Here is a 10,776-nt window from a genome sequence, read left to right as displayed (position 1 = left end):
GGGCTGTGCAGAGCTGAGAAATTTGCTGATGCCATATGCATCCATATCCCTCATTTGTAGTTTCTAGCAATTGGTTAGTTTGCCTCTGCCCTTCTTTAAATGAAAGCTTGGTATTAAGTTTCAGTTATTCATAGGGTGCCAATTGAAGAGCTTAATGTATCAGATCAGAGGCAAGCTGCTATTAGGCCTTTTAGACTGCATACACTGTTAAGTACCATTCTCAATATGAGGCCTTTCCTTACCTACATCACATTCTCATGTAGGTAAAAAGAACCAAAGGTTGAGCTCAGCTTTAGAATTTATTTAGCTTCTAACCTATAAACAAGGATAATTAAGTACTAAATAACCCTAGCCCAGGCCAGTAAACTTGAAAGTTTTCAGTATGTTACTCTAGCTCACACTAATACTTAGTCACTCTCTCTCCTCCCACTAAGCCAGGCAGTCACAGAGGACTATGAACTGCACTCTAGAGTCAGAACTCTCTACCACTCTGTTTTTGGAAGCATGCGACCACAAACAAGTTAACTGTAGGATAGAAGTGCCATGAGCTTACTGACAAGATTACTTGCTGCCATAATTTGTGACTGCAGCCAAATAAAGATAGTGGTGCTGTGCTGTAGAAGTTGACAGAACACTATGTATAAAACACCTGTGCCATTCAGCTTCAGTTACTGAACTTGAGTATCTAATCAATGTGACCTATTCAGAGTTCAGTAGAAAAGGGCAATTCTTTAATATCAGTACATTTGTAGCTGTTCAGTTGAAGCCAGGGTATGGACTCTTCTTTCCCTCAAGGCTCACAGGTTCACTCCCTCAGAGCTACCCTGAGATCTTGGTACACCCTGCTGGGTAGTCTGAGACTCATGTGTGGTCTCTGTGGATGCCTCTCCTGCTGCCCTGCTTAAAGAGAAAGAGCTTTTAATTCTGATGCGGGTTTCTTAAGCTATAGGCCAGTCACACGACTGATTTGGAAAGATTAAAGCATCACTTATCACCAAGCTTGATAAAAACCTACCCATCTTTTTTAGATGATTGTTTGCTCTTCAGTTATTGCATCTAGGACTTAATCCTATACCGTTTAGTCCAAAAGTCAGGCAGGATTCATGGCATGCAAGACAAGGACTTTAAGACAGCAGTTCTAAGAATGAGTTTCTCCCCTCCCCCCCATTAGAAAAACAGTGACAGTGTCAAGGTTTTTAAGCTACCCCCTATGTAAGTTAGGGGAATTAACTCTTCGGGTAACTCTAAGCCTCACAGGGCCTAAGTTTGATCCTTGATTACTAGTTTTCCCCCCTCTAATAAGTCAAGAGGCCATTCACAGAAGCTGAAACTGACAGGAGTCTACTCAAATTGTTATTCATTGCAGAGTGACAGTTGTCATTTGCAGCTCTTGGAAGGCAGGAAGAACCAATGCCCAAGTAACCATCCTTAGCAAGTGCAGCATTTGGTCTATATTCCAGGTCAGTAAGTGATCTCCCCAGCCTCCCTTTAGAACCTTGTACCCAGTTCAAGAGACTGGAAGTTATTCCCATTTTCTCATAGCAAGACCACATTCAGACTGTAAGCAAGTGCAACTCCATGACTTATTGTGCTGCACCCACTTAAGTCAGGTGAGCACTAAGGCCAAGGTTCTAGTTTGCTGCTTTTTTTTTTTTTTATTTAAAAGGACAATTTAGTGTGTAGGAGGGACAGGTCACTAGCTTTCTTGGTCTGTTGTCATGACCCTCCCTCTCAGGGGAAGATACTGATTTTAGGTACAGATACCTGTGCTCTTGATTTTAGTCTCCCTCACAACACTTGTTTATTACACTAGCTGAGAAGCTAGAATTCCCAGCTTGACACATTCATAATGAGGGGTCAGACCAATCATTTGATGGGTTAGACACTTGGTGGTGGTTAGTTCTGCTCTCAGACTGCGAAGTGTAATGGTAACTTACATGACAAAGAAGAATATGGAGGCAAGAAATCCAACAACTAGAAGGAACATAAGAGTGCTTAAGATTGAGGTGATGACAATCATTCCTCCACTCCTTCGCCCAGGCCAGGTATCAATTGTTGAAGCCTGTTTTACTAGGAGAGGTGGGATGAAGAAAAAAAATATTACTGTACATATTTAGAGGTTCCAAGAGACCAGAAAGAGTGGCTATAGACAGCATAAACTAGGGAAGTTAATGGCTCAAGCCTTCCCCACCACAGTATCTGGTGTTACTTTTGAAGTCTATGTACGGCTTGTCTTGGCATTTTAACATCCTTCATTTGAAATCTTGAAGTCCTTTACAGAATTAGTTTAAGCCTCAAAAATACCCCTGTAATAGAGAAATTTACCCACTTTAAATAGGTAAATCACTTAACCTCTCTATGCCTCTTTATCTAGTGACTACAGCAGAGGCAGAAATCGAATCCAGACCTAAGCTCAAACCACTACACAAACCCTCCCCCCATCTTTGTCAAGTTTGAGCTTTTTGTCCTGAGGGCATCAGGGGAGGAGTAGTAGTATTCCAGAGTTACCTCCACCACTTAGCTTTAATGATGCATAACAGTTTTTGGGTCAGAGAGGACTGGAATTTGTTTCTTTAGCCAGCATCTTGGCAGGAAGTGACTAAATGTCCTAAAACATATTTATTTCTTCCCCAAGAGGGAGCAGTTGACCTTGGTTTTTGGTACTTACCCCTACTGGTTTTCATTGGATCAGACCAGAAAGTTTGGTCTTTCACAACACCTGCAACCACATCTACTAAGAGGTACTTAAACCTGGAAGCAGAGACAGGCAGGTTAATCATTCTAGCAGAGGCTTTGACAATCTGGCATATAAACCAATCCAATAGCTGCCAAAAAAAAAAAAAAAAGGAAGACTAGGTAATCTCTTGTCTTAGAGATTAATATAAAAGGGGTGGCTAGCTAGTCCCAAGGTTTTAGAGGGGGAACAGAGGGAGTTAGTACAAAATCCTCTCCCACCTGTCACATTAGATTTTTCAGTTTGTTCTTGAGTGTGCTTGTTAACTGTGCCAGTTGTTGACAGCCTTCCAACAATAGTGTCTCCTAGTTAAATTCAGTATGCTCTATAGTAAATTTCTGGGATGGTGTCCAAAGACTGAGTGTTGCAGAGCTCCCCTGCTACAGGAAAGCATGGAAGAGACAGTCAAGTTACCAGCTGGTGGATTATACTTGAGCAGATGAATAAGAGCTCTGCAGGCACCGAGTCAGAGACACTCAATGGCTTCTACAAGAGCCAGTTAAGACACAAGGTTTAAGGATCTCAATGTAACTTTAAGATAGTCACTTAATTGAGTTTCAACCCAACAGACACACCACCACTGAAGGGCTTAAGCTGCATGGGTGGGGCAGTGAAGGTTATCTTTGCGTTTGGCTGTACTCAGAGCCAGGGCCGGCTCCAGGCACCAGCCCACCAAGCTTGTGCTTGGGGCGGCACCTGGAGGGGGGGGGGCGGCGGCGTGGTGCTCCGGCTCCGGCCGCCGGGGAGAGCGGCGCCGCAGTGGGCTCGCCGCGCTCTGCCCGCCAGGGAGAGCGGGGCCCCGGCCGGGCTCGCCACCCTCCCTCCAGTGCTCCGGCCGGTTGGGGAGAGCGGCCCGCGGCCGGGCTCGGCGCCCTCCCCTGCCGCGCTGGGGGTGGGAGGGGCGCGGTGGGAGGCTTTTTTGCCTGGGGCGGCAAAAAAGCCAGAGCCGGCCCTGCTCAGAGCCACCCTTAATGGAGCATTGAGGGCTCTGTTCCTGCAGTTGAAAGGAACAGTTTCACTATGTTCAATTAGTGCAGTTTGCAAGTAAGTTTTATACCAGGTTAACCTTAGTGTCAAGTGCAAGGACACCCCTATCCAAAAGAGAATTGTGAACTATACCTGTAGGTTGTATCATCGGCAAGAGGTGGGTTACAGGCACCGGGGAAGTTTGGGTCATATAAACAAGTCACATCGTCTCCCACTCTGAAGAGGTATTGTTTCAAGACATCTGAAACTTTTTTCACATTTACAACATCAGCCAGCAGGGGGGGTGATGCACAATTGGGCACATTAAACAATGCAGCCCTGTAAGGTCCAAGTTGTCCTCCGTTGGTGTCTTGGAAAGTGGTGTTGAGAGGTTTGCTGCTGTTGTCAGTCACAGCTGAGTTTACAGTGCTTGCTGCAGGAGAGATTGGATACTTCAGTATAACATTTGTGACACGAGCCCTTCCCATCCACCCACCAACATTGAACCCTCAGCTTTGTCAAAAGGAATTACCCAAACCAACCCACCATGTTCAATTTTAATTTTTAGGGGCCCAACAGACCCTTTCCTTTGCCCCATACCCCTACTACATCACTACCAGTGGGCACAGCAGAGGCCAGAAGAGATACAGATCCAAGACCAGCACTGGTGGTGGGAGGGGAGCATTTTCTGTAGCACTGGTTCTGTCCTGCCAAGCCATGAATCAGTTTACTCTCAGAGGCCTTGTTTGCCTCCATCACAAGGCATGTAAGGAGCACCTGTGCTCTTATCTCCCCTATGCCTGTAGCTGTCTGACAAGACAGCCTGGGGAAAGGAGTGCCTCTATGGGCTGCTCCCCTTCAGCGTGGAGTAAATTGTCAGGGTGTATTGCTCCCAAACAGCCTGAAAAGGGACATCAGGGGAAAGCTGAGGGAGCTTGGAAGGCTGGTTAATTAAACCAGGTCCTCCCTCAAGTGACAAGCCAACAGTGGATCCTGTAGGCTTCCTTCCCAGTGGGTTTTTGGGTCTGTGTAGCTACCCCAGCCCTCTCTGCTCCACTTCTGAGTGGGGGATGGGTGAATCCCTTGCTCTGAGAGGGCTCTAGGTATTCTCACTCACACACAAAGACAGGCGCCGTATGTCCTTCCTAGCATTAGATCAAAAGACTCTCAGGAGGCCCACAGAGGGACAGCTGTCAACACTACAGCTATCAGGAAGGGGCTTGTGGGGACCAACCCAGCAAGCTCTGCTGATGCCCACAAACACTCTTGTACTTGAGCCTCTGCCACTTTTAGTGGGTACAAATGCTCTCATTCCTGCCTCCGTAGGTGTCCCCCACCACAAGAACTGAGGAGCAGCCTCTCAGCACCTTCGGACAGCTCAGTATGTGAGGATGGAACAGAATCCCTCCCCACCCCAGGGCCAAGCTTCTCCTTACCAGTCAATCTTTGGGAAACCCCCCACCTCATCCTCTCCCCTCATAGTGCTGAGGCTCTGACACAGAATGCAACCGCTCCTCTTCTCAGGTCATGCAGCTGCTCTTTGTAACTAGCCCCACCCCACCCCCACCAGTGAATAAACCAAGGAGCAGGGTCAGGACTTATCCCTGCAGGAAGGAGAGGCAGCTGAACCAAACCCTCCGCCTCCCAAATAGTGTAAGGCAACAGTCTGGCCTTTATTCACCCCAGCCCTCTCCTGCCCACCAGGGAGAGAGTCAGTACTGAGAGTGCAGCCACACTAAGGCCCAGCTTTAAGTATTTGATATGTGGTAATGCATTTAAATTTGCCAATCCAGGCCTCCCACCCACCCCACAAGTCACCATGAAGTAGTAGTATGGTAGTTCATGGGCAAGTTCCATCTACCCCATAGTGTAATCCCAGAAAAAAATTCACGTGTCAGAGATTAGTAACAATGTGGGCACTGATCAAGTTAGCATAAAGCCTCACACCTAGTGGGGTTCCCTTCTCAAACATTCAGTAGAGGATCTCTGCACATTATAAAGGCAGAGCGTGTTCCTTTGATAGCAGGGAATAAGCCAAGTACTCCTAGGCTAGACAGGACTATACAATGTACATAAGGTTCTGAGGAAGTTAAATCCATGTCAGTAATGCTTCCCCTCACCCCGTGGGGTATCTTAGCATGATGAAACATGCTGTTTTCTAAGGCAGACACAAACTTTAAAGAAATTGTCCCAGTTCAACAAGTAGTCAGGGAATGTTTCCTCATTTCAATGGCTGAATGCAATTCCTCCAAGCATAAGTTCTTCCTTTGTAGCTGTGCACGTGTTTTATTTATGGAGTGCATGCTATGGAATTTACTGTATGTAGAACGGATAGAGTAGTTTGAGAGGAGTTTCATAACAGATGGCTTTCAAGGTGGAATATTTTGAGACAAGCCAGACATCAGGAAAGTTTTTATAAAAACTTCTACAGATAGTGCACTTCCTGGAGCCATTATGTGAAACAGCTGTGTTTTAGTACTAAGGGCATGTCTTCACTAGCAACGTCAAAGCACTGCCGCAGCACCACTTTAATGTGACTGTGTAGTTGCAGCATAGTACTGGGAGAGAGAGCAGCACTATTAAACAAACAAACACACACATACACACCCCTCCACAAGGGACATAGCTACCAGCACTGGGAGCACAGCGCTGGTGCACTGTCTACACTGGCACTTTACAGCGCTGAAACTTGCAGCACTCAGGGGTGTGTTTTTTCACACCCCTGAGCGAGAAAGTTGCAGCACTGTAAAGTGCCAGTGTAGACAAGCCCCAAGACATCCCATAATACCAGCACATTCACGGGTACTCAGGACAGTTGCGTCTTTTGCAGGAGTTATCTTAAGTATTTAGTCAGAGTTGAGGTTCTTTAGTCATGGGAACTAGGGATGTGCCTGTCAGCTAATTGAATTTCCTGTGCTATTAGTTTGTTACTGCCAGACTTACACAAGGTCTCATTTCCTGTCTCTGATTTGAGGAGAGAAAGAATCTTGTAGCAACTATAGCCTATTATTTGAAACCAACACACACTCTTTGAAGGCTCATCCTTCTTTGCCTAGACTCGAGCCTCCTGAAATTAGCTTGGCTCTGAGGAAGTCCACTTAGCACTCAAGTGTTGCTAAATTGACTGCCCATACAGTTTGCATCCTTTAAACAGCAAAGCTAGAAGCAGCAGCAATCTAAGCTTCCTTTTTACTACCCTCACCAGGAAGTCGCCTCATCTTTTTCTTCATTAGAAAGTGTACTCCTGTTTGAGCAGTCCAGTTAACTCACCTGATGCTAAATTGATCAGAATAGACAAGGACCAGTCATGTGCAACATTAGCACAGTTAGAGCACCCACGACTAGCTGACAATAGTGAACATGCTTGGTTCTTGTCTATGCTGACCAGTCAGCCATAGTCAGTATAATGTCAGCCAACTTCATTGTGATCATGCTGAAGTGCTAGGGCTAAAGTTTTTGTTAAGACCAGTCCTAGCAGAGAACAGAGAACAGGGAACAGACAGTCAATTGGTATAGATCAGCAGGGCTCCATTAAAGCTAGTAGAGATATACCACTTTACACCCTCTGTGGATCTGGCTTTTGTTCTAGATGTACTTTAGCCCTTCTTCTCTTTGCCCTGGCTTCCAATTACAAGTGGACACTTGTCACACACACTGCCAGCAGAAGTGGAGGCCATCAAGTTTTAAAGAATTACATTACATAGCTTCAAAGTGGGCAGGGGAGAGAAAGGAAATCAAGCCAGATACTTACCAGAGTCAGCCATTGCATACAAGTAGACCACATAGGAGCTACCTGGAGACAGTGAATCATCAAACACACAGAATGGTTTCTCTAGAGCAATTGTAGTAAGGGTAGGATTGTTTGTAGCAAGTTTGGGGTTTGCAATCTGAGGCCTCAAATTCTGAGCTAGAAGAGACAGGGAATAGAAAAGTGTAATATTTAATCAGTTGCCCCCTCAGATATAACCACAATGTTTAAATAATAAGACAATTTGAAATGAAAGGTGGGTTTGGACCCTGTACTGGGAATATTTCTGAGCCATGCTCCATCCCTCTCACACCCCACCCTCTTTTCTGGAAAGAGGACAAAGCCACAAGCAATACAGTCACTTCTTGCAACCTCTGGATACAGTTAGTGCTAGCAAGGAACTCAGGGGCAAATCTATTATATCCTCAAGTGGACTAGAGAGCAATTTCAGCAAGTCCTGAGTAGAGGGACAGAGGAGGGTGCGTTCATTCTCTAGGTCTCCTGAATTAGAGGAAAAAAGAAAAGAAGAAAAAAAAAAAAGAGAGAGAGAGCATGAGCACACCCAAGTAGGGATTAGTACTAGACTCCCACACCTCACCCCATCTCCAAGTCTTTCAGGGCAGTACAAGCAACAACCCCTGCAAAAAGCTTTATGCTCAAGACTGAGTCTGGTGACACTTCTCAGCCCCACCCCCCAGTTTCCCGACTACTTCAAACACTGGACCAACTCAGAACAAAGACAAGACTCAGTTTGCTTGGGACTGCTTTATCGCTTGAAGCAAAGCCATTTAAATACAGATTTGCAATCCCTAATCATCCCCGCTCTGCCCCCAAAACTCAGTGGGTAGGGGGAAGACATCTAAAGCCTTTAAATTAAGACAGGGGAAATAAAAAGAGTTCATTGTTTGTGATCACAGACCAGAAAGTGAGGAGACTTGAATCTCAGTGGGAGAGATCACAGGCAGACAGATACCACTTACCCACACACAGCTGCCCCAGCCAGCAAAGAGCTAGCACAACCCAATGGCCCTGCATGCTCAGGCACTGTAGAGAATCCCCCACAAAAACTATGCTAGAGGATAGCTGTTGACCAAAATCACTGCAACAGCTCGTTGCTTTGTATCCTCTGTGCTTGAACTGAACACACCTGAATCTCCTCACCTGCCAGTAAGTAACCTGCAGTGTTGTGCCCTAACTAACCCAACAGCCTCTCCCTCCAGCCAATCAGCAGCTGGCTTTGCAATCCCTCTCTCAGCCTATTTGCATTCCTTCTCCTCCCCACCCACCGGCACACACAAGTGTATCCAGGCTGCAGGTGAAGCAGGGGATAGAGGCCCTGCCCCTGCCCAACACCATCTCTTAAGGCATGGAGAGAGGCACAGTCCATCTCCCACAGGTGCAGCTGCAATGTGTTTCCATCATCCCTTTAAATGGCTTTGGTCCTGCCCCACTGTTTCCCTTTCACACCTGCTAGGAAAGGGGGCTGAGATCATTTGTATAAAGGTGTGGGTTAGAGGTAAGCCTAAGAAGAAGTCCAAATGGAGGGGACTGACTATTTGAATCCTGATTCTGATCTAATTTTTGAAATGGTCCCATCTGAAGCCAAATTCAGAATTTATCCAGCCTGAATTTTGCTTCTTGGGGTTATCTTGTATAAAAAACACAATGGATCTGATTCCTGTTATATTAATGTGAATCAGAGGTAAATTCACTGAAGTCAATGGAATTGCACCAATGGCAAACCAGCGTGAGAGAATTGGACTTGTTTTATTGAATTATTGAAGTGGGAAGATCCTGGACCTTCCTCATTATGTACTGCTGTCATTGATGATATATGGGCTTCTAGCTCTGACCATGCAGCTGATAATCCCATATTTTAAAATAAACAAAACAAGGCAAAAGAACCATCCCAGTTCCCTAAAAAAATTTACAGCATAAGTGGGCCAAATTATTCTTGAAGCAATTGCAGTTAGTACAGATTTATACCACTATCATTATGATCCAACTTTATCTCCCGAATTGTACTTTTTTAGGATAAACCACTTGCCCCTGAAAACTCTGTGAAATTGTAATCAAACGGTTATAATGTAGCTTCCTCCTCCTATGTGTCTCATTCTGTATCACATTTTATATATCAGTTTAAATGTATTAGGTTTGAATCTCCTCTCACACCACTGTTACAAGGGTACAGTATAACTCCACTGACTACAGGGAGTTATTCCTAATTTACATTGGTGTCTGTGTGATCAGACTCAGTCCCAGTGTTTCTTACAACACAATAATGTATTCTGTGCCAAATTCTGTGTTGGAACAGCTCCATTGAAGTCAATAGCGATAAACCAGAAAAGATTTCATCCCTCTGACTTCTATTTTCTGTGATGCTATTTGATAACATTTGCACTGGGAGGTTTGTTTGCACAACCTTTTTACTGACCTGCTAAAGAGCATTTTTGTCCATTAATGCATAACATAAGGCAATACATATGATGCATAGGGAAGAAGGCCAAAAATGAAAAAAAATCTGAATATTCAGCAGAAACAGAGTTTACTGAACCTCAGGTTCCCTTCATCCTTTAGTCAAGCCAGTGCTTTCTTTAACAACTAGCCCTGTTAGAGCTGATCTCAAATTCCTCACTCAGGTAAAACTCCCAGTGTGAGTTTTGATAAGCTCAGGAGTGTGGAGTCAGACACATTATTTGCACAATCTCCAAACAATTAAGTGAGGAAATCGAGGAAAACAGAGATGAAAAATCCTCTATTTCATCTCATGCAATCTATTATCACTGCATGATTATTCCCCACCATACATTTTCCTGCATTTTAACAAAAAATCAGATAAGAATAAAAGTAAAACAAAAATCAACAAATTAAGGCCCAGAAAAAGTCTTCCTATTAATTTCAGTTTTAAAATAATAATTTGCTTTGATTTGTAATGATCAAACAGATGAATCCTGCAGTGGGAGTTCTGCCTGAGTGAGGATTGTGGTATCTGTTCCTCAGGCCCTGATCCTGCAAAGACTTATAGAGGTATTTAATTTTACTACCATGAGCAGTTCCATTGATTTCAATGGGACTGCTCATAGTAGTAAAGTTAAGCACCTGTGTAAGTGTTTTCAGGATTGGGGCCTTATTCATTATTTTTCATAAGGAGAAATACAGAGAGATTTATTTATTCAGATTTATTCAGGTTTAATTTAGTATGAAGTCATCTAATCTTTCAGTGTAGCTGAACAGCCACTCACAATGAGAACATTATTGTGTATATTGTATTATTTCAAAATTATTTCATGTTTAAATGTATCCGAAACAGAGGTAGAAAAATAGTACA

General features: G+C 44.4%; 1 protein-coding gene across 1 annotated transcript; it reads right to left on the bottom strand.

The window, feature by feature from the left end:
- Positions 1-797: 797 nt before the first annotated feature.
- On the bottom strand, positions 798-8,504 carry UPK3A (uroplakin 3A). The gene is made up of 6 exons (XM_024204419.1): positions 8,429-8,504; positions 7,452-7,607; positions 3,854-4,133; positions 2,669-2,751; positions 1,938-2,070; positions 798-900 (listed from the first exon to the last, which is right to left on the bottom strand). The coding sequence occupies exons 1-6, from the start codon at positions 8,481-8,483 to the stop codon at positions 798-800; spliced, it is 810 nt and encodes a 269-aa protein (XP_024060187.1). The 5' UTR covers positions 8,484-8,504.
- Between the last annotated feature and the right edge of the window lie 2,272 nt (positions 8,505-10,776).

Source organism: Terrapene carolina, unplaced genomic scaffold (genome assembly GCF_002925995.2).
Source record: "Terrapene carolina triunguis isolate 2854851 unplaced genomic scaffold, T_m_triunguis-2.0 Scaffold112, whole genome shotgun sequence".
NCBI classification, from domain to species: domain Eukaryota; kingdom Metazoa; phylum Chordata; order Testudines; family Emydidae; genus Terrapene; species Terrapene triunguis.
This window is presented reverse-complemented; position numbering and strand designations above follow the sequence as displayed.

Coding starts and splice junctions, on each gene's coding strand:
- UPK3A (XM_024204419.1), bottom strand. CDS start 8,483: ATGCAGGGCCATTGGGTTGTGCTAGCTCTTTGCTGGCTGGGGCAGCTG. Junction 4,134..7,451: donor GTATGCAATGGCTGACTCTG/GTAAGTATCTGG, acceptor TCTCTCCTGCAG/CAAGCACTGTAAACTCAGCT. Junction 2,752..3,853: donor GCCGATGATACAACCTACAG/GTATAGTTCACA, acceptor CTCTGCTTCCAG/GTTTAAGTACCTCTTAGTAG.